The sequence below is a fragment of the Callithrix jacchus genome, chromosome 1 (genome assembly GCF_049354715.1).
Source record: "Callithrix jacchus isolate 240 chromosome 1, calJac240_pri, whole genome shotgun sequence".
Taxonomy (NCBI): Eukaryota; Metazoa; Chordata; class Mammalia; order Primates; family Cebidae; genus Callithrix; species Callithrix jacchus.
The window spans coordinates 140,494,039-140,517,985 of record NC_133502.1 but is presented as its reverse complement, the minus strand read 5'-3'; the positions used below and the strand labels follow the sequence as shown (position 1 = coordinate 140,517,985).

Here is a 23,947-nt window from a genome sequence, read left to right as displayed (position 1 = left end):
CCATGCCTGGCTAATTTTTGTATTTTTAGTAGAGATGGGGTTTTGTCATGTTGGCCAGGCTGGTCCTGAACTCCTGACCTCCAGTGATCTGCATTCCTTGGCCTCCCAAAGGGTTGGGAATTACAGGTGTGAGCCACTGCACCCAGCCTCCAGAAACTTTAAATGGTTCATTTTTTTTTTTTTTTTTAAGACAGGTCTCACTCTGTTAGCCAGACTGGAGTGCAGTGGTGCAATCATGGCTCACTGCAGCCTCAACAGTAGCTGGGACCACAGGCATGTGCCACCACACCCAGGTAATTAAAAAATTTTTTTTGGTACATACAGGGTCTCACCATGTTGCCCAGGCTGGTCTCAAAGTCCTGGACTCAAGCAATTCTCCCACCTCAGCCTCCCAAAGTGCTGAGATTATAGGTATGAGCCACCATGCCTGGCTTTGATGGTTGCTTTTTAATAGTTCTACCCAGCTTTGTTTATTTTACTGGGAAGCAGATCCATGGGAACTCCTCGTGCTGCCATCCTTAAAGTAGAACTCCACCCAGTCTCTTGTGGAGTACTGAAGCTGTACCTCTGGAATGGAAATTTCCTACAGAGTAAGATACCAAAAGACCTAATCGAGCTTTCAGCTAGGTCTGAACAAACCTGACAGACATTGTTTTCACTAGCTATATGCTTGTCTCTGAGCTTCTGTCAACTCAGCCTATTTCCTTAAAAGTTTTCCATGATTAAAAATCTGCTACAAAAAGAAAAACAAAAAAAGAGAAAAAAAAATCTGCTGAGGTGTAGTGGGTACCTCTAATCCCTTAACCTGGTCTTGTCCCATCCCAAGATCTGTTACTGCCAGTTACTACCCTTCTCTTGCTCAAGTCCCTTTGCATTACCCATTTCACATTTCCTTCTCTCATCACCAATGGGATACATGAGTACCCAGACAGGATTTCTGGTCATTATATGTGAAATTCTTATATAACTGACTCGTGCTTTTGGAAAGGAGGATTTGATTTAGTAGTCATTTAATCTCCATATCATAGACACATTTTCATGGCAAGCAGAGAACCAATAGACAATTGGCTTTCCGAATGCACCTGGAACATGTATTAAAATATGAGAAGAGAGCACTTCTCCTCTATACACAATTTTAAGGTCAGATTGAGAAAAAGGATTAAGTAGGGTGTTCCCACTGATTCATGCTAGCATTTGAAAGAAATGTGAAACCTCTTTTTTTGATAAAATGAAAACCAAACCTAAAGATTCTAGTTTTACCTCAGAAGATACATGGTTAGTTTTAGAAATAACTTTCTTATTCAATCTCAGTTGCTTACTTTCCATTTTCCTAAATGCATGGCCTTTCAACACCCACTCAGGAAAGAAGCTGCCAAGTCACTGCAAAACTGCACATAGACATTCCCCAAAGACTGAGTCAGACAGCCTCAGTATAGTATTACTTTATATCTAATTCCAACAGCTTTCTCAGGTTTCTGTATCCAAGTAATCAGAAGCTACAAATCAGAAGAAATGAGAAATCACTAAAAGTAGGTGGGCAAGCATATTAAAAGCACCTACAAGAATATAAACAACAAAAAACTTTAACAAGCAGATACAACAATTCAAACTGCTCATTGGTATGGGGCAAATAGTCTGAGAAACCTCAGCAGGCCGACGGTATTGCTATATTCAGTGTAATACAGTAACCGGAGTTCATAAAAATGATGTCTCTGGGTCAGTAAGAGAGAAATTATAATACTTTTGGTAACCTCTGTTTAAACATGAAATGTAAATTTTAGAAAAATATTCACGGTGGCTATGCCTGTAATCTGAGCACTTTGGGAGGCCGAGGCGGGTGGATTACCTGAGGTCAGGAGTTCAAGAGCAGCCTGGCCAACATGGTGAAACCCTATCTCTACTAAAAAAAAAATTACAAAAAAAAATTAGCTGGGTGTGATGGCAGGTGTTTGTAATCCCAGCTATTCGGGAGGCTGAGGCAGGAGAATCACTTAAACCTGGGAGGCAGAGGTTGCAGTAAGCCAAGATCGTGCCATTGCACTCCAGCCTGGGTGACAGACTGAGACTCCATCTCAAAGAAAAAAGAAAAATATTCATATAAAATGATGTTCAATAGGTGCTATCCTCAGCTAGATGGGAAACTTAGCTAAAGAGACTGGCATTCCTTCAATGGTCTTAATGGCTGACATTTTATTGTACTTAAAATTTTAGTTCTTTGGCCAAGTAAGAGGATTCACGCCTGTAATCCCAGCATTTTGGGAACGTGAGGCAGGTAGATCATTTGATACCAGCACTTTGAGACCAGCCTGGTCAACATGGCAAAACATCTCTTAAAAATACAAAAATTAGACCAGGTGCGGGGGCCTCAGCCTTGGGAGGCTGAGGTGGGCGGATCACCTGAGGTCGGGAGTTCAAGACCAGCCTGACCAACATGGAGAAACCCTGTCTCTACTAAAAACACAAAAAAAATTAGGTGGGTATGGCAGTGCATGCCTGTAAGCCCAGCTACTTGGGAGGCTGAGGCAGGAGAATCGCTTGAACCCAGGAGGTGGAAGTTCCAGTGAGCCGAGATCACACCATTGCATATCAGCCTGGGCAACAAGAGCGAAACTCTGTCTCAAAAAAAAAAAAAAACACACACACACAAAAATTCGCAATGTGTGGTGGTGTGCACCTGTACTCCCAGGTACTTGGGAGGCTGAGATACGAGAATTGTTTGAGCCCAGGAGTCAGAGGCTGCAGTGAGCTGAGACTGCACCACTGCACTCCAGCCTGGGCAACAGAGCGAGACTCTCTTCAAACCAAATATCTTACCCACAATTATTTTGGCATGTTCCTATTAAGTGAAAATGCTTTTCAACACTTGCTGAACCCTGGACGGGAATAAACACATATGGTGTTCAGAAGAGTACAGGCCCCTAAGAGAAATCATAACCCCTATAAAACAGTAACTCACCACAGTTGTCCAGAGTTAACAATAAAATACCTGAATCAGCGAGATCTCTTGGGCAAATACATGTGTTTTCACAAGTATATTTTTAGAAAGAAAAAGTACCTACATAAATTTGATCATAATCTTTAGAAACCTCTGATATCGTAACTGGCACTTTTTTCTACATTGCTTAAGCACTCATTGCTGTCAAACATTTACAATAATATTTTAAAAGCCAACTCTAAGCCTACTAGTTACCTAAGGAACCACAAGGCAGAGGCTTGCCACAAACTTTTCCACATGAAGGCACAGGATCCATGCATGTTTTCCGACCATTACTTCCAAGTTCTAGCAATTGGCTGAGAGGAGTTTGACCACAGGGGCAACAACGCACCAGCTGGGGGAGCCGTGGGCATGGCTGGCAGGGCTGAGGGTGGCACACTTGAGAACATGTGTGGTTACCACATTTCAAGTCCCTGTAAAAAGAACACACTATTACATAATTGTTGCATAGAGTGCAGCTTTAGTCTAACTAAGGAAAACGTAAAACCTTACTTGCCACATATCTTTAAACAGCTGAAATCCCCAAATCCATCAGACTTTCCTACATCAGTTCCACATAATACATCTCGGGAGGTGCTGCCGCAATAGCATACTTGAAGAGAAAAATTTCAAAAACAAAAAATTAGTAACATGTATGGTTTCTTAAAATATCCTGAACAATCTATAAGAAAATACAAAATGTGGGCCTGGCACAGTAGCTCACGCCTGTAATCCCAGCACTTTGGGAGGCCAAAGTGGGAGGAGTGCTTGAGCCCAGGAGTTTGAGACCAGCCTGGACAATGTGGCAAAATCCTATCTCTACAAAAAATACAAAAATTATCCAGGTGTGATGGCGCACACCTGTAGTCTTAGCTACTTGAGAGGCTGAGGTGGGAGGATCACTTAAGGCCGGGAGGTAGAAGTTGCAGTGAGCCAAGATAATGCCATTGTACTCTAGCCTGGGTGACAGAGCGAGACCCTTTCTGGAAAAAAAAAAAAAAACAAGACAGAAAGAAGGAAGGAAGGAGGGAAGAAAGGAGGGAGGGAGGAAAGGAAGGAAGAAAGGAAGGAAGGGAGGACAATTCATTAGAGTACTGATCAGACCTTATGTAGAAATGAGGGTAGTTTATACAGCAGCTCTAAAATCCACCTAAGAGCTTTAGCATTGGAAGAAATAAAAAAGGCCTCATTAAACTATTAATACCTCTGTAGCACATTCCAAGAACAGCAATACAGTGAAATAACCTCTAAATTAGTAGAACACTATCTGGTCCATAAGGCCATGGTTGAACCCATTCACTGTGAGACTCCCAGGGGTCCTCCAGTGATGTTACAAGAAATGGACAAACTACACACACACACACACAAAAAAAAAAACAAAAGAAAAAAAAAAAATTAAAAAAAAAAAAACAAATAAATAAGAAATGGACAAACTAAGCTAGTAGTAGTGGTACATGGGTTGACATCTGGATCTCCCATCCTCAGTACAACCCAAGAAGCACAGATTTCATTCTTTATGTCACGGTTTACATAAAACACTTGTAGAAAGGTCCCTGTTGCTAAAAAGAAATTTATAAATTGACATGACAGTATAAGATCTAATGATCAAAATAAATGCAATGAAAATGTATCAAATCTTAAAAATCACATATATAGGCCGGGAGCAGTGGCTCATGCCTGTAATCCCACCACTTTGGGAGGGTGAGGCAGGCGGATCACCTGAGGTCAAAGTTCTAAACCAGCCTGACCAACATGGAGAAACCCTGTCTCTACTAAAAATACAAAATTAACAGGGCGTGGTCACAGATGCCTGTGATCCCAGCTACTTGGGAAGCTGAGACAGGAGAATCACTTGAACCCAGGAGGTGGAGGTTTCGGAGAGCCGAGATCACGCCATTGCACTCTAGCCTAGACAACCAGAGTGAAACACCATCTTAAAAAAAAAAAATCACATATATAATAAAAATAAAATAGAGACCTTCTAATAAAATATTAGAAATAGTAGTCATAAAATCAAATAGTACATTAAACAGAACCAAAAAGTTTCTTTTTTTTGTTTGTTTGTTTTTGTTTTACAGAACCAAAAAGTTTCACTGAAACACAAGAAGAAGAAAGCCTCAAATCACTGAAGATATAATCAAGACTTTTTTTTGAGACAGTCTCACTCTATTGCCCAGGATGGAGTGCAGTGCCGTGATCTTGGCTCACCGTAAACCTCTACCTCCTGGGTTCAAGTGATTCTCCTGCCTCAGCCTCCCAACTAGCTGAGATTACAGGCACCTGACATTATGCCCAGCTAACTTTTGTTTTGTGTTTTTTTTTAGTAGAGATGGGGTTTTGCCACTTGGCTAGGCTGGTCTTAAACTCCTGTGATCAGGTGATGCGCCTGCCCCAGCCTCCCAAAGGGCTGGGATTACAGGTGTAAGCCACTGCACCTGGCCATAATCAAGACTCTTGATTTTTTTTTTTTTTTTTAAAGACAGGCTCTCACTTTGTTGCCCAGCTGGAGTGCAGTGGCGCAAACACGGCTCACTGAAGCCCCTGACTTCCCAAAGTGCTTGGATTACAGGTGTGAGCCACTCTACCTGCCTTGATATATATATATTTTTAAGATGGAGCTTCACTCTTGTTGCCCAGGCTGGAGTGCAGTGGCACAATCTCGGCTTACTGCGACCTCTGCCTCCCAGCTTCGAGTAATTCTCTTGCCTCAGCTTCCCGAGTAGCTGGGACTATAGGCATGAGCCACCACACCCAGGTAATTTTTGTATTTTTTTAAGTAGAGGCAGGGTTTCACCATGTTGGCCAGGATGGTCTCGATCTCTTGACATCGTGATCCACCCATGTTGGCCTACCAAAGTGCTGGGATTACAGGCATGAGCCACCATGCCTGGCCCGATTTTTTTTTTTAATTAGTTGAATTTAAGACTCAAGGACTCTACTTTCAAAATACACATTCCATCTTCCAGTAAAGTGCAAATGCAATTTCTTTTCTTTTTTTTTTTTTGAGACAGGGCCTCACTTTGTTACCCAGGCTGGAGTGCAGTCATGTGAACAGAGCTTACTGCAGCCTCAAACTCCAGGGCTCACGCAATTCTCCTGCTTCAGCCCCTCAAGTAGCTGGGTATACAGATGTGCGCCACCACATCTGGCTAGCTTTTGTATTTTTTGTAGAGATGGAGTTTTGCCATGTTGCCCAAGCTGGTCTCAGACTTCTGGGCTCAAGTGATCAGCCCACCCGAACCTCCTAAAGTGCTGGGATTACAGGTGTGAGCCACTGCGCCTGGCCTATATGCAATCTCATCCCCCATTCTAAAACTCATTTGTTCATTTAATAAAGACTTGTTTGATAAATTAATAAAGATTCAGAAAATACAATAAATATTTGTAGAATCAATGAATTGGTAAAGAAACCCTGGCAACTGGGAGCTTTTGCTAGTAGGCTTTTCTTTGCTAAGTTTCTGCTCTAACAGAACAAAGGCTTTTTAGAGGTAATGAACAGACAGCGGTGAACAAAAGAATCAAAAATCAGAACAGATAACAATAAAAAGAAAATTGAGCTCCTGATGAAACAATCTGAGTAAATGCTAAAAAACTCTCCTAGGCACAAGAGACAAAAATGAGAGCAGGTGACACAAGAATTAAGTAGAGTCATAACTGGTTAAATAGTATTAAGGAACCAAAGGACCCTGTTGCCAGCCTTAACCCATTTAGTATTTTATCAACATATGAATACTCAAAAATAACGCTTATTAATCTCTAGATAAGACTGAAAGGAATCCTAGAAGAATTATAATTTGAGAAGATAAGACTATACATGGCCGAAATACTCTGCTAGACAATTAATGTGGAAAAACAAAAAGTCTTCGAAACTGTGTTTGAAAAATCAACTAAACAGAAACAAGGAGGAAGAGACTGAGATCCCCACAAATTTGTACAAAAAAGACTTGGGTGTGGCTGGGCGCAGTGGCTCACGCCTGTAATCCCAGCACTTTGAGAGGCTGAGGTGGGCGGATCACCTGAGGTCAGGAGTTTGAGACCAGCCTGGCCAACATGGTGAAACCCCATCTCTCCATTTAAAAAAAAAAAAAAAATTATATAAGTTAAAAACAAAAACAAAACCAAAAAAACTTGGGTGATTTAGCTGAGTAAAAGCCCAATATGAACCAAGAGCTAAAAACAGCTGAAGCCAGGTATGGTGGTGTGTATCTGTAGTCCCGGCTACTTGGGAGGCTGAGGCAGGAGAATCTGTACTCTGGACTGGATGACAAAGTGAGATTTAAAAAAAAAACCTGGTAAGTACTGGGTTAGAGAGCTTTTTTACACTTCCTGTTAATTATAGATCAATATGACATAATGGATAACCAAACTAGGCACAGATGACTCTTCATTCTCTTGAAGAGACTATCAAAAACAGGCTGGAACAGATTATCCCATTTTCAACTGGGGATAAAACTGGGGGGAGCATCCACAGGCAGGGCCAGGATTCACAACAGATGACTAAAGCCTTGAAGTTCTATTCCACAGAAAAGAGACTACAGAAATTTTAGTCCGGAAAATAATCAGGACACATTTAATCAGTCCTCCATCTCAGTGAAAAATCTCAAGAATGTACTCAAAGAACACGGAGTTTTGAGCAACACTAGTTTTGGTGGATCCCACAAGAAGACTGGCATTGCTGTGAACAATCTGGCAACTTTTTTTTTTTTTTTTTTGGAGACAGGGTCTCGCTCTGTCTCCCAGGCTGGAGTACTGTGGTTCGATCTTGGCTCACTGCAACCTCCGCTTCCTGGGCTCAAGCCATCCTCCCACCTCAGCCTCCCAAGTAGCTGGGACTACAGGTGCATGCCACCATGCCTGGCTAATTTTTTTCTTTTAGTTAGACACAGGATTTTACCATTGTTGCTCAGACTGGTCTCAAATTCTTAGGCTTAAGTGATCCACCTGCCTTGGCCTCCCAAAGTGCTGGGATTAAAAGCATGAGCTACTGCACACAGCCCAATCTAGCCACTTTAAAGAGGATGTGTGGTCTGTAAGCATGTTTCACAGGGAAGAAATGAAGCAATCACAGCTATTAGGCCTGAAATGGAACACTGGGGAAAGAATATACGACTGATTTTGAACAAGCCAGGAGGAACATGAAATGTAGAGAAAGGCAACCAAGGAGAGAGGCTATTTCAGAGAAGCAGATTTTGGCTCAATAAAAGAAATAACTGGGACAATTAAAAGTTGTATCATAACCAGCCTACCTAAAAATACAGTGAGCTTTCAGGCTGTTTAATCAGAGACTGGGTAACTGACAATATCCACTTTAGGGAGCAAAGAAGGGGATAACTGCACTAAGAGATAAAAAATTAGTTTGATATGTTCTTAGATTTCATATAAATTCATTTTTATTTTTTTAATTATTATTTTTGGAGATTGAGTCTCACTCTGTCATCCAGGCTGGAGTGCACTGGCTTGATCTTGGCTCACTGCCAACTTCTGCCTTCTGGGTTCAAGTAATTCTCTTGCCTCAGCCTCCTAAGTAGCTGGGATTAAAGGCACCCGCCACTACACCCAGCTGATTTTTGTATTTTTACTAGAGACAGGATTTCACCATGTTGGTCAGGCTGATCTCGATCTCCTCACCTCCTCTCCTCATCTCATCAAGTCATCACCCACCTCAGCCTCCCAAAGTGCGAGGATTACAGGCGTGAGCCACTGCGTCTGGCCAGTTCATTTTAAAGATTATTTTGGTCTTTCTGAGTCCTTTTCAAGCAGTTACTTTTAAACAGCATTTTTTTTTTTTTTTTGAGATGGAGTTTCGCTCTTGTTACCCAGGCTGGAGTGCAATGGCGCGATCTCGGCTCACCGCAATCTCCGCCTCCTGGATTCAGGCAATTCTCCTGCCTCAGCCTCCTGAGTAGCTGGGATTATAGGCACGCACCACCGTGCCCAGCTAATTTTTTGTATTTTTAGTAGAGACAGGGTTTCACCATGTTGACCAGGATGGTCTCGATCTGTTGACCTCGTGATCCACCCGCCTCGGCCTCCCAAAGTGCTGGGATTACAGGCTTGAGTTAAACAGCATTTTTAAATCTACTATTTAAATCAGAGAGGCCAGGTATGGTGGCTCATGCCTGTAATCCCAGCACTTTGGAAGGTCAAATCAGGCATACATATCACTTGAGGTCAGGAGTTTAAGATCAGCCTGACCAACATGGCAAAACCCCATCTCTACTAAAAATACAAACATTAACAAGGCATGGTAGCAGGCACCTGTAATCCCAGCTACTTGGGAGGCTGAGGCAGGAGAACTACTTGAACTCGGGAAGTGGAGGTTGCAGTGAGCTAGGATCATGCCACTGCACTCCAGCCTGGGCAACAGAGCAAGACTTGTCTCAAAAAAGAAAAAAAAAATTATATACAACAATGACCTATACTGGTATGCAGGTAAAATAATAAAAACCATCTAAGCATTGTATCTCCAGTTCTCTCTACCCAAGGTCTATGTGACTGTAAGCCTGAGACCAATCAAAGTTTATCAAGACAATCATTAATAAGATTCCAGAAAAGTACATAAGCATGCTAACTGGTGTGACGACCACTTACCCTGGTTCAAAATGATCTGGCAAGGCTGGCACTGACCCCCATGGCACAGCTCAGCACAGTGGTGTTGACCACAGTTCAAAATATTCTCACATGGGTTAGAACAGTGGACTGAGACAGCCTGACCACAGCGAACTGTGTGCCTGTAAAGACAATAGACGAAAAGACAGCATCAGTCTAAAAGTTCTTGTTGGACAACTAAACTAACACAGTGGCCCTAACTCTCCCTTCAAAACCTGCTATACCTTTCTCTAACTTTATTTACCTCACTTTTTCCTGCCTGTCTCACTCCTCCAATCCTTACTTCCTCAATCAATTACTCTCCCCTTCTCCACTCCCTTTATTTTTTTTTTGAGATAGTCTCGCTCTGTCACCAGACTGGAGTGTGGTGGCACAATATCGGCTCACTGCAACCTCCACCTCCCAGGTTCAAGCAATTCTCCTGCCTTAGCCTCCCAAGCAGCCTCCAAGTAGCTGGGACTACAGGCGTGCACCACCATGCCTAGTTAATTTTTGTATTTTTAGTAGAGATGGGGTTTCACCATGTTGGCCAGAATGGTTTCGATATCCTGATGTCGTGACCCGCCTGTCTTGGCTTCTCAAAGTGTTGGGATTACAGGCGTTAGCCACCGTGCCCAGCCCTTCTTTAAAAAAAAAAAAAAAAAAAGAGGCAGGGTCTCTCTACATTGTTCAGGCTGATCTTAAACTCCTAGGCTCAAAGGATCCTCTTGCCTCAGGCTCCCAAAGTGTTGGAATTACAGGCTTAAGCCACCGCACCTGGCCTACTCTTTCTTCTTTCTTATCCTTTGTTCTTTTTATTTTCTATCCTGTCTTTCTCTCCTATTTTCTGAGCAGTGAGAAACTGAAGACTATTCCTGAGTATTTGCTTTATATGATTTCATCTCTGAGTTCCATGAAGCAGCATACATAAGGAGAAAGAATGCTGGTGTGAGAAATTAGAAGAGCTGGGTTCTAGTCCTTGCTCTGCCTGAAGCTTCTACAGTACTTTACAGACAGGGGAGAAAAGACAGCTAGCATGTACTCAGATCTGACACACTCAGACTAATAGCACAATGGCAATACCCTGAGACCCAGCACTTAGAAGATACTATATGTGACTTTGCTTCAGGGTAGGGAAATAAGCTAATTCTAGTTTTGTGCTAATAAATGTCCTGATTTTGCTGAGAGAAGGATATAACAAAGTTTTCTTTTTTTTTGAGATGGAGTCTTCCTCTGACACCCAGGCTAGAGTGCATTGGTGCCATCTCAGCTCACTGCAACCTCCATCTCCTGGTTTCAAGAGATTCTCTGCCTCAGCCTCCCCAGTAGCTGGGACTTCAGGCGCATGCTACCATGCCCAGCTAATTTTTGTATTTTCAGTAGAGACGGGGTTTCACCATGTTGCCCTGGATGGTCTCAAACTCTTAACCCCAAGCGATCCACCCACCTTGGCCTCCCAAAGTGCTGGGATTACAGGCGTGAGCACTGTGCCTGGCCTGAGAAAGTACTTTTAGACAATTGTCTTCAGGTCCAGAAAGCTAGGGTAATGGTTAAGCACTTGGAGCCTACTCTCCTGCAAGAAGAGTTTTATTTGACCCCTGACTCCCATCTCAACTCCTTATTTCATTTTTAAAAGTCACCATTATATACATAAATAATCAGCTTGCAGTACTTGACATAACGGCTCACATTGGCCTATTATGCTATCATTCTGCCTAGCACCATGGCTAATATTAATCCCTTGAAGTAGACACTATTATTTCTACTTTATAAGAAAAATGAGGTCAGTGAGACCAAGCAACTTGCCCAGAATCACAACCAGTAAGTAGCAGAACCAGGATCTGACCTTTCTGACTCAAAAGGCTTACATATAATCTCAGACCACACGACTACCCTCATAAGTTCAATAAAGGCTGAAAATCTGCATGATTCATCTCATCCTGTGGTTCAGAAAGCATTTTAAGATCTTACTGGGCCTCAGAGATACTCCACAGCTATCAGTGATCCTTGTACTAATGATGTAGGAGGTCTTGTATTATCCTTGTACTAATGAATGAATTCTTTCATTCAGCAATATTCACTAAAAGACTCCTAGATGCCAGATACTATGCTAGGCACAGGAAACTGTTTCCTGCCTCCTTGACCTTAACAGGCCTGGGTTCAACTCCTGGTTCTGTCACCCATTAGAGAGGTTAAAAAAATCCTTGTCACTTTGGTATTTTACCTGAAATGGGCAATCTCACAGTGCAAATAAGATTACAAAATAGGGCCGGGTGCGGTGGCTCAAGCCTGTAATCCCAGCACTTTGGGAGGCCGAGGTGGGTGGATCACGAGGTCAAGAGATCGAGACCATCCTGGTCAATTTGGTGAAACCCCGTCTCTACTAAAAATGCAAAAAATTAGCTGGGCATGGTGGCACGTGCCTGTAATCCCAGCTACTCAGGAGGCTGAGGCAGGAGAATTGCCTGAACCCAGGAGGCGGAGGTTGCGGTGAGCCGAGATCGTGCCATTGCACTCCAGCCTGGGTAACAAGAGCGAAACTCCGTCTCAAAAAAAAAAAAAAAAAAAAAAAAAAAAGATTACAGAATAGGGTCATGGGCAGCATAGGGAACTACTAGTTATAGAAAAGTACTATCCGTGGTACACTTGGTCTCTCAAGTTGCCCACTTGGTTCTCTTCCAAGTGTCCTTCCATCCTTTCCTTTCTTTCCTCACTGTTCTAAAGCTTTTTAATAAACTTTCACTCCTGCAAAAAAAAAAAAGTACTATTCATGCCTACCATTTATTTGTATCTACATACTATTCTTTTATTTTAGAAATTCGCAAGTAAATCATGCATATGAAAACTGAGATCTTCTTTAAAGTATGATTTTAACTTTACCTGGTTCGTCCACATTCACATGTTTTTGTCATAAAGGCAGGGCAGGGTGGGCAGGGTCCTGGATGGCAGAGACTGAAAGAGAAAGGTTTCACTGAATAAACCACAGCCATGTATCCAACCTGAACAAAGCTATTCTAGCTGGGTCCTACTGTGAAGAATGGCAGCAAATAAATCTACTATGAAATGTCTTTGTATTTGTTTAACATTGATTAAACTATTCGAACAAAGATATCAACTGTATTTTTATGTGTAAAAGTTGATATCATTATCACCATAGACTATTTAACCAAAAAAGTAAATCCCAAGTCAAAATACTGGTTACATTTGGGTCTGAGAGTCAAAGATGACATTTTCAAATATAGTCTTGGCCCACTTACAGCGGTGTAAGGGAATAAAAATAGTTTGCTATTTAGGTAAAAGGCAGAATGGCTAACAGGGTCCTGTAGAATATCAGAGTCTAAGCAAGGTAACAAAACTCAAATCTACTGGGTCCATAAGAAGTACAGACATACTCTTATCAGCTAGTAAAGTAAATATTAGGCACTGAGCTAACAATGGAACAGTGAAAAGAAGGCTGATATGAGAGGAAGAATGCTGCTGAGTAACATGGAGAGAATGACAGGGAAAGGGGTCATGGAAAGAATTGGGCTGAGTGATATGCTATAGGTCAGAATTAGCCCTCTGAAAAATGCTATTTTTAGGAGCTATATTATAGAGACCAATAGAAAAAAGTTACAATATGGAATCTGTATATTCAAATAAATACTGTCCTCTTCCAAGCATACACTTTGGCAAATTACACAGTAGTTCAGAACTACTACTACTTAAAACATTTTGGGAACTTCTGTGACAACTGTTTTTGGGGTAGAAGGGGTATATTCTAGGTGGCAAATCACAAACCTTTGGGAATTGAAAGCCAATCAGAGCCAAGACTAACAAATCAGATAGGCAACAGAATTTGGCATAAAACATGCAAATCACAAGTGTGTTTATAAAGTGGTCTGGTTGGAATGTTTATTTTCTATGCAACTCTGAAACAAGCTCTGAAAACTCTTAAATAAGGTTTAAACATTGAAAACCATCCAGGAACAAGTGTCTAGTCTTCTAAGGTGACTCATTTTGATAGACAATACTCATAGGAGACATAAGTTAAAGCATGTTTCTTTAAAATCCAGTATCATTATCCAACAGTTATATTTTATATATACCTTAATCCTTTCAGGCAAAACAATTATCACTGCTTGTCAGGTGTGCGTGACTCTAGTTTATTTCAAATATCCCAGAAGCCTGGACTCAATCTCAGGTTTTCTTAACTTTTAGACCAGAGGTTCATAACATCGGCTATATATTAGAAGTACCTCGAGAGCTTTTAAAAATAGAGATGTTCACACCAGGCGTGGTGGCTCACACCTGTCATCTCAGCACTTTGGGAGGCTGAGGTGGGAGGATCGCTTGAGCTCAGGAGTTCAAGGGTGCAGTGAGCTATGATAGCACCACTGCATTCAAGCCTGGGCAACAGAGCAAGACCCTGTCTCTACGGCTTTTGAGTCCTGACAAGCGTAAATGAGAGAAACCAAAGCTTTCTTGGAGACCAGAAAAGTGCTACTGGGGAATGGGTTTCAGCAACCTCTGTGGTCCTAAAAGTAAAAGAATAGTTCCCAAGTCAAGTGTGAGAGTTCTAGAGCCACAAAAGAGCAGGAGCAGGTTTTAAGGTGTTCTTTTCTTTCAGACATGGTGCTGATCATGTGATCCGCATCAGTTCTGATCTCTGGTAGTCATGAAAGCTTTGTAAAGATATCCATGCAGAGGGTTTTCTTATTACTGAACTTACTTAAAATGACAGCTAATGGCAGGAATAGCTTGTAAATGAGCACCCAAGGAAGGACCTACATGAGCAGTCAAAGAGAAGAGGTATTTGACTGCCCAGTAGATCACAGGCCATGCTGTTTAGCCCAGTCTAAAATAACTCTACCCACTGACATCTCCCCTGTGCCACCACCATGCCTTGATCACAAGGCCCCTGGTCCAATATTACCCCTTCTCCAAGCAGTAAAAATACCAAGATAACACTCTGATGTCTGGTTTACTCTTAGATTTGGGTAGTAAAAGCAAGATTTTTCATTTTCTGATCATTTGCCAGACTCTGTACCGAGCCTCATAGGTGCATTAATTTTCATAGAACCCTATGAAATAATAAGTATTATTATTCCTATCATTATTATTCTACAGATGCAGGCTTAGATAAGTTAAGTAACTTGCCCAAGGTCACGTAACTATTTAAGTAACTTGAACCTAAGATTTAAACCTTTGTCTGAGGTCAAGGCCTGAGGAAATTTATTTGTAACAGATCAATTATTTTTCTACTACTGTGCATTTATTAGTATTTAGAAGCTGACTAGATACAGTCTACTTATTTATTTATTATTTTTAGAGACATAGTCTTGCTTTGTTGCCCAGGCTGGAGTGCAATGGTGCAACCATAGCTCACTGCAGCCCTGAACTCCAGACTCAAATGATCCTCCTGCCTCAGCCTCCCAAGTAGCTGGGACTATAGGTGTGGCCCACCACACCCGGCTACCTTTAAAATGTTTTGGAGAGATGTGGTCTCACTTTGTTGCCTAGTCTGTTCTAAAACTCCTAGCTTCAAGCAATCCTCCTGCCTTGGCCTCTCAACATGCGGGGATTACAGGCATGAGCCACCATGTCTGCTTTATGGATATAGTCTAAAGCTGGCTATTTATTGTAGGAAAAGGATTGGTATCCTGTGGCTGGCTGGGTGTGGTAGGTCACACCCATAATCCCAGCACTTTGGGAGGCTGAGGAGAGCAGACTGCTTGAGACCAGGAGTTCAAGACCAGCTTGGGCAACATGGCAAAACCCCATCTCTGCCAAACAATACAAACATTAGCCAGGCATGGTGGGTCCCAGCTACTCAGGAGGATGAGGTAGGAGGATGGCTTGGGCACAGGAAGCAGAGGTTGCAGTGAGCTGTGATTAGGCCATCACACTCCAGCCTGGGTGACAAAGTGAGACCATCTAAAAAAAAAGATTGACATCCTAGAAATACTACCCGACTGGGATCCTACACAATTGTCTTTCTTCAGACAGAAAGTTCCTATACATTCTCCTGGACTTGGATATCACTGGGGGATAAAACATGAGTCACATTTATTCTTAGAAGTGAGTAGTGTAACACAGTGGAAAGAGCACTGGTTTTGGAAACCCTAGCTCCACCATTGCCTGCCAATGCAACACTGGGCAAGAGGCCTGGCCTTTCTGAGCCTCATCGGTAAAGTGGAGATGATAAATATCTATGTATTACTGGGTAAGGATTCAACAAATTAACTGATGTAGTGTGCCTGGCACAGAATAAGTGCTCAGTAAATGGTCCCATATCACCCTACACCCCATCCTGTTACATGCTAACCAGATGTGTTTACTTAGAGCCACAAGCAAAGCATGTCTACCAGGAATCCCAAGGGAATTAGCATTCCAACTTACAGGTTACAGGAATGTGGGCAGTCCTGGCCAGGCTGTTTCCTTCTACAAACCTCACCACAGCTATGTGGAATTTCATTTCTGCTCCATTCAGGATTCTTTACCTTGCCTAGAACATATCAGATCAGAAAGTCAATGGTAAAAACTTCAACCACATCCTCAACTTTAATGAAACAGTAAAGTATAGCCAGACAGCATGAAACTTCAGTGTGGTTTTCATTATTTCAACAAATGTATTATCTCATATCCTAACATAAAAGATAAATATAATGCTATTCATTAAAAGTTTCACTGAGTATGATAAACCTTAAATCTTGGATTACCTGGGAAAGATAAATAGTCACTTTTACTTATGAAAATACTACCTTAACTAACGGAAACGTTTAATCTAAATACCTGTAAGACAAGCCTTCTATAACTGGGCTTCTGGATTGATATGCAAATTGCTGCTGCAAGGATCAGAGAGAGGAAATAAGACACCAGTGCTGTGGGGAAAGCAGGGAGGCAGTAAAAGATGGAAAGGAAATAAATCTCCTGTGTAGCAGGAACTCACCTATTCTAAAACTATAAAGTAGGCATAAAAGGGCTTAGAATTTGATAATCAATGTCACTGCAAATCTTCATGGCACATCTTCTATGGACTCATCAGAGACAGGGAAGAGTAAAACCAAGGCACAGGATTCCTCCTTGCCCTTGAGGAATTCATCCTCACCTGGGCAATTTGCACACCAAATTGCAGCCATCCCCAGTCCATGGCCTCTGCTTTTCTCTCTATAGGATCTCTTTCAGAAATTTTATTGATGTTGAGAGGTGCAATCCACCTAAAGGCCAATGATCCTCAAATCTACATTTTCTTCCTTGCCCTGAATCCTCAGTTTAAGTCCGACATTCCAAATGTCTGCCAAACATCTTTGCTTGAGGTTTCACAGTCACCTCCAACTGGCTTTATCCACAGCCAAAGTTCACATCTTCCCTCTACAACTCCTCTCTTCTCAGCATTTCCTGTTTCTGTCAGTGACACCAATGCCGTCAGTGTCACACATACTCAAAAACTACAGTCATCGCTGATACCTCTTTCTACTTAATGACCATATTGTGTCAATTTTTCCTACACAGTGGCTCTCACCTCATCTCCTCTCCTACTCCTGCTTCTCTACTGGCCAAAACCTCATCTCCAGACTATTAAAAAAGCTTCCCTGCCTCCGTGCTTTTTTGCTCCAATTCAGTGCCCCGGTTTTCCCCTCACATCTCTCAAGAGCTCTACCTCTTGTCCCTGACTCCAAATGATGTTTTGGAGTTTTTTGCTTTTCTTTTCCCTGCAAGGGTTCTGTATTACACCCTTTTCTCACTCTGTACCCTTTCATCTGCTAAGATCTTATCTACTCCTCTCAGCTTTCTCATCCTTAAGTGCTGGTTTCTCCTCAAACACTACTACCTGCCTGTTGGACATATCTCACCGTATATTCTGCCCACTCCTCTTGCTCAACATTTCTAAACTGCAGTCACTGTCCTCACGAGACCTTGTTTTTTTGAACTGACCTTTTCCTTAGTATCACCATTTCCAAAAGCATGGAACTTTGGAGTCACATTTAGGTTCTTCCCGTTCCCACTACTGTTAAGAATTAACCTAACACCAACTTTTTCTTTCTATCCCACTCATTAGAGGCTTGTAGTACTCTTCATCTGCATTACTGTAAGTCGCAAACTGTTTAGTCTCCAAAATACTCTACTCACTGCTACCAAACTAATCTCTATAAAGAATCATACTGATGCTCTCAGTGGCTTCCCATAGCCTTCCAAATGAAGTCCCTACATCTGAGACTGGTATCAAAGGGTCAGCCCTTCCCTTCCAGTCATCTCCCACTCCCCTACCATCCTAGATCTTGGGCTCCATAAGTGGATGAATCCCTCTTCTTCAAATAGATCCTGTTTCCCTGCTGATTTCGAACTGCTTATGCTATTTTCTTCAACATATCTTTCTGCCCACCAAGATTTTACCTAGTTTTAAATGCAAGTCCAATGCTAACTCCTTCAAGAAGGCTTCTCTTAATCATCCAGCTATAAGTTGTAACTTAGCCCAAAGATCTCCCATAGCACTTTGTATTTCTAGCAGAATATCAGGTTAGTTGTGGCTTAACTCTTAGACTGTAAGCTCTGGTAAGTTAATTTTATTTGCCACTGTTTCTTCATAGTGCCTCAAACATCAGTAAATTCTCAATAAAAAAAGCATGTTAAATTAATGGTCTCCTGGAAGAACAGCGTGGGGCAGAGTAATCGGGCAAATAAGGCCTTTATGTGCATTCTCACATCATTTTACCACTTTCAGATCATCCTGACCTTCACTCCACACATCCTTTGCTTTTTTTTTTTTGAGATGGAGTCTTGCTCTGTCGCCAGGCTGGAGTACAGTGACGCAATCTTGGCTCACTGCAACCTCTGCCTCCTGGGTTCAAGTGATTCTCCTGCCTCAGCCTCCAGAGTAGCTGGGACCACAGGCGCGTGGCACCATGCCTGGCTAATTTTTGTATTTTTAGTAGAGCCGGGGTTTCACCATGTTGGCCAGGATGTTCTCGATCTCTTGATCTCGTGATCTGGCCTCCCAAAGTGCTGGGATTACAGGAGTGAGCCACCGCGCCCAGCCCACTCCACATTCTTATACCATCTTAGAGTCTCTCATCTAATTTGTCAGTGAAGGCTTTAACAAGATTTTTAATTCCATTATGGTATTTTATGCTTAAAATTCCTTTTTTTCTAAATAGAGACGGGGTTTCACCATCTTGGCCTGGCTGAGTCTTGAACTTCTGACCTTGTGATCCACCCACCTCGGCCTCCCAAAGTGCTGGGATTACAGGCGTGAGCCACTGCACCCAGCCTACTTAAAAATCCTTTAAAATAATGTATTAAGTATTGGTATTGTCCTATTTGCCCAAATTTCCATTGATCTCTTACTTCCAGTTTCATGTCCTTTCTGGTAGTATATTCAAGAATATTTAGAGGCTGAGGAGGGTGGATTGCCTGAGCTCAGGAGTTCAAGACTGGCCTGGGCAACATGGTAAAACCCTGTCTCTGCTAAAATACAAAAAAATTAGCCAGGCATGGCAGCATGCACCTGTAATTCCAGCTACTCTGGAGGCTGTGGCAGGAGAATCACTTGAACCTGGGAAGCAGAGGTTGCAGTGGGCCAAGATATCACACCACTGCATTCCAGCCTGGGCAGCAGAGCAAGACTCCATCTCAAAAAAAAAAAAAAAGAACATTTATTCCCTCACCTAATGCCAATTTAGTGTTTTTGTTTTGAGACAGAGTTTCACTCTTGTTGCCCTAGCTGGAGGGCGGTGGTGTGATCTTGGCTCACTGCAACCTCTGCCTCCCAGGTTCAAGCGATTCTCCTGCCTCAGCCTCCCAAGTAGGTGGGATTACAGGCGCACACTGCCACGCCCAGCTAATTTTGTATTTTTAGTAGAGAGGTTTTCTCCATGTTGGTCAGGTCTCAAACTCCTGAGCTCAGGTGATCTGCTAGCCTCAGTCTCCCAAAGTGTTGGGATTACAGGCATGAGTTACCGTGCCCAGCCCAATTTAGTATATCCAATTAAGGCTCAGATTTTGTCATTAAAACATATAAGGCCAGCAGATTTCAAATAAAAGAGTGGCCAAAGTGAGAGAGAGAATAACAAAGGAAAGCTTCCTTTGTAAGAGGGCGTTTGGGGTCAGATCCTAAATAATACAGTGGTTAAGAATTGAAAGAAAAGAAGGGGAAGTCAAGGAGTTCAGCAAGGTATTGCATCTAGAAGATGCAGAGATGATGGTAAATGACTCTTTTTGAAAGTTGCTAAGTAATGGGAAAGGAGAAATATGAGCAAGGAGGTTAGAAAAATAAGGAGAGCATGCAGAAAGAAACAATAAAAGCTACTTATTTCAAGAAGGGAATAGTCGGGGGGGTGGAAAAAAGAAAAAGAAATAAGGGAATAGTATAAGGTGTCAAGGGCTTCACTCTGCCAAAAGATTATGAGCTTATAAATCAGCCCTAGATATGGTTGGAAAGGAGTCGTTGGTGCTTTTTTTTTTTTTTTTTTTGAGATGGAGTCTCATTCTGTTGCCCAGGCTGGAGTACAATGATATGATCTTGGATCACTACAACCTCTGCCTCCCAGGTTCAAGAAATGCTCCTGCCTCAGCCTCCTGAGTAGCTGGGATTACAGACACACACCACCATGCCCGGCTAATTTATTTTAGTAGAGATGGAGTTTTGCCATGTTGGCCAGGCTAGTCTCGAACTCCTGACCTCAGGTGATCCACCCACCTCGACCTCCCAAAGTGCTGGGATTACAGGCATAAGCCAATAAGCTTGGCCCATTCACGATTTCTGAATACAGTTTCAGTGAGGCAACAAGGACAGAAAAAAAAAATGCAATACTTCAAGGAGGGAGGGAGATGGTAAAGAAACAAAATCTGAAAAATCAATAACTAGAGGGAGGTTAGTTCATTAAAAGGCAGAAAAGGGGGGAAAAAAAAGACATGTAGAAAAGGGCTAGCAGCAAGAATGAACATCTGGGTTTCAGGAAGTTTTCCCCTTATAGCTAGGGGAACTGAGATATCCAAAAACAGAAGTATTCCATAAAGAGGGAAGATACCAAGATTGAGTTTATAATGCTGGCTTATAAAAAAAAATCTGTTTATTATAAATACCAATGATTTATTTCTAGGATTAAAATAAACACTATTGTTTACTCATACTGCTCAAATCTGGAATATCGAAGCTGTAACTGCTGGGAATTATTTGAAGCCCACATCCACACCGACCTCTGCTACTTGGTCAGGTCTGGTCTCAAGACCAAGGAGACCAGCATTACAGCTCAGAAGCAGCATGAGTCTGCTTGGCCATCTCCAGAGCAACCTGCCAGGAGCATAAAGGCTGTGGCTCTAGCTGTGTGATGGACCACATGAACATAGACTTATAGACTCCTGTAGCTTTGAAATCTCATTAGTAACTTCTAAAACATACCATGCAGACCACCTTTCTCAAACTGAGGTACCATATATATAGTGAAAGAGACTCCAGTGTGTATATAAAAAAACTTACCACAGAAACAAGTGTAGGTATTTGGAACATGTGCGGAAACATTCTGACAGGCGGGGCACCTCCAACCACTCTGGCCATCTGTCAGGAAAAATGGGAGTAAGCCAAATAAATTTTCTTCAAAAAGCCACATGTAATTACAAAAATTTAAATCCAAAGAAGCTACAATATTGAAAAAATGGTAATAATTTCAACATTGAGCATATCAGACATTTAAGGTACAAATTCACAATACTGACTGCTTAGCTTAAATCAAAAACAAACAAAAGGTGGCCGGCGCAGCAGCTTCGCTGGCACCTCGGTGCGGCAGCTCTCGGAGCACAGCAAACAGGGCCGGATCCCCTTCTGACCGAGGTTTGGAGGACTCACACAGGTCCCCAGCACAACTCCTGAGACTGGCGCAGCGGCTGTGACAGCACCTCAGCGCTCGGCGCAGAGTAAACGAGACTGGTTCCCCTTTTGACCAAGGTTTGGAGCCCGGGGAAGGCAGTCGCCCATTACGGACACAAGAAGGAAGCCAGACAGGAGAATCCTGGGCAGAAAAGCACCATCAGTCTTAACGCCGCTGTTCTGGCCCTGGGAACTAACAACTTGGACGTCCAATCAAGAGACCTAATCTGAAAGTTGGTAATTTCAGACGACAGGAGGATAAATTTACAATGATGGGAAGAAACCAGTGTAAAAAGGCTGAGAATACTCAAAATCAGAACACCTCTCCCTCTAAAGATGATCACAGTTCCACATCAACAATGGAACAAGGCTTGACGGAGAACGAGCGCATCCCAATGACAGAATCACGCTTCAAGGAATGGATAATAAGAAACTTCTGTGAGTTAAAAGAACATGTTGTAGCCCAACGTAACTAGGAACTTTGAAAAAAGGTTTCACAAAATCCTAATGAGAATGGACAACTTAGAGAGGAATATAAGTGAATTAATGGAACTGAAGAATACAATACAGGAACTCCGAGAAGTATGCACAGGTTTAAACACTCGAATTGTTCAAGCAGAAGAAAGGATAACAGAGGTCAAAGTCCAACTTAATGAAAGAAAACAAGAAGAGAAGATTAGAGATAAAAGGATGAAAAGGAATGAGCAAAGTCTCCAAGAAATGTGGGACTATGTGAAAAGACCAAATCTACGTTTGATAGGTGTACCTGAATGCGACAGAGAGAATGAATCCAAGCTGGAAAATACCCTTCAGGTTATTATTCAGGAAAATTTTCCTAAACTAGCAAAGCAGGTCAATATTCAACCCCAAGTAATACAGAGAACACCACAAAGATATTCCTCAAGAACAGCAACCCCAAGGCACATAATCATTAGATTCACCAGGGTTGAAACGAAGGAGAAAATACTAAGGGCAGCCAGAGAGAAAGGTCAGGTTAATTACAAAGGCAAGCCTATCAGACTTACAGCATATCTCTCAGCAGAAACTCTACAAGCCAGAAGAGAGTGGGGGCCAATATTCAACATCCTCAAAGAACAGAACCTTCAGCCCAGAATTTCATATCCAGCCAAACTAAGCTTCACGACTGAAGAAAAAATAAAATCTTTTATGAACAAGCAAGTACTCAGAGATTTTATTACCACCAGGCCTCCTTTACAAGAGCTTCTGAAAGAGGCATTACACACAGAAAGAAACAACCAGTATTAGCCTTTCTAAAAATATACCAAAAAGTAAAGAGCACCAACCATAAAGAAGAATTTTAATCAACGAATGGATCAAACAGCCAGTTAACATCAAATGGCAGTAACCCTAAATTTAAATCGACTAAATCCCCCAATCAGAAGACACAGCCAAAACCCAATGGCATGTTACATTCAGACCTGTTTCACATGCAAGGATACACAAAGACTCAAAACAAAGGGATGGAGAAAGATTTACCAACCAAATGGAGAGCAAAAATAAATAAATAAATAAAAAGCAGGAGTTGCAATTATCGTATCTGATAAAATAGATTTTAAAGCAACAAAGATATAGTGGTAAAATGATCAATACAACAACAAGAGCTAACGATCCTAACACCCAGATACATAGAGACTTAGATTCAATGAGACAGAAAATTAATAAGGATATCAAGGACTCAAACTCAGATCCGGAACAAGTAAAATTAATAAATATTTATAGAACTCTCCACTTCAAATACATAAAATATACATTCTTGTCAATATCACATCACACGTACTCATAGGTTTAAATGAAACATTGATTGGCCATTATTAATACCCATTTTTTTTTCAGAATAAAGCAATATTTCCGTTCACCCTCCCGCTCTCTCTTCCTCTTTCTTTCTCTCCTTTACTCATTTTTTTTTCTTTCCTTCTCTCAAAAAAAGAAATCAACTTGTAAACCTCTAGATCCAGGTCAGCAATGTCTCTCTCATTGCTTGAATTCCTTCCTTCCCTTCCCTCCCTCCCTCCCTCTCCCCCCCCACCTTCTTTCCTGCATCCCTTCCTTCCTCCCTCCCTTCCTCCTTCCCTCCCTAAAAAAAAAAAAAAAACTACCTGTTGGGTAGTATGCTAAAAAACAAACAAACAAAACAAAAACAAACAAAAAACACTGGCTGGGCATAGTGGCTCATGTCTCTAATCCCAGCTGATGCAGGATTGCTTGAGACCAGGAGTTCAAGACAAGACTGTGAAACACAGCAGACCATTAAAAAAAAAAAATTAGGCCGGGTTCGGTGGCTCACGCCTATAATCCCAGCACTTTGGGAGGCCGAGGCGGGTGGATCACAAGGTCAAGAGATCAAGACCATCCTGGTCAACAAGGTGAAACCCGGTCTCTACTAAAAATACAAAAATTAGCTGGGCATGGTGGTGCACGCCTGCAGTCCCAGCTACTCGGGAGGCTGAGGCAGGAAAATTGCTTGAACCCAGAAGGCGGAGGTTGCGGTGAGCCAAGATTGTACCACTGCATTCCAGTTT

The 23,947-nt window shown here is 42.0% G+C and overlaps 1 protein-coding gene and 1 long non-coding RNA gene across 7 annotated transcripts in view; one reads left to right on the top strand and one right to left on the bottom strand.

The window, feature by feature from the left end:
* LOC144582333 (uncharacterized) overlaps positions 1-5,274 on the top strand; it is a 33,022-nt gene extending 27,748 nt beyond the window's left edge. The window contains exon 2 of the long non-coding RNA XR_013534810.1: positions 5,053-5,274. This is a non-coding gene — a long non-coding RNA (uncharacterized LOC144582333). The remainder of the gene's footprint in view (positions 1-5,052) is intronic.
* NFX1 (nuclear transcription factor, X-box binding 1) overlaps positions 1-23,947 on the bottom strand; it is an 83,596-nt gene that overhangs the window by 45,744 nt on the left and 13,905 nt on the right. For all 6 annotated transcript variants that reach the window (XM_035307867.3, XM_035307874.3, XM_035307880.3 and 3 more), the window contains 6 exons: positions 21,021-21,098; positions 15,944-16,049; positions 12,443-12,514; positions 9,566-9,705; positions 3,488-3,587; positions 3,191-3,408 (listed from right to left, as the gene is read on the bottom strand). In XM_035307867.3, the coding sequence (XP_035163758.2) occupies positions 3,191-3,408; positions 3,488-3,587; positions 9,566-9,705; positions 12,443-12,514; positions 15,944-16,049; positions 21,021-21,098 (714 nt within the window). The remainder of the gene's footprint in view (positions 1-3,190; positions 3,409-3,487; positions 3,588-9,565; positions 9,706-12,442; positions 12,515-15,943; positions 16,050-21,020; positions 21,099-23,947) is intronic.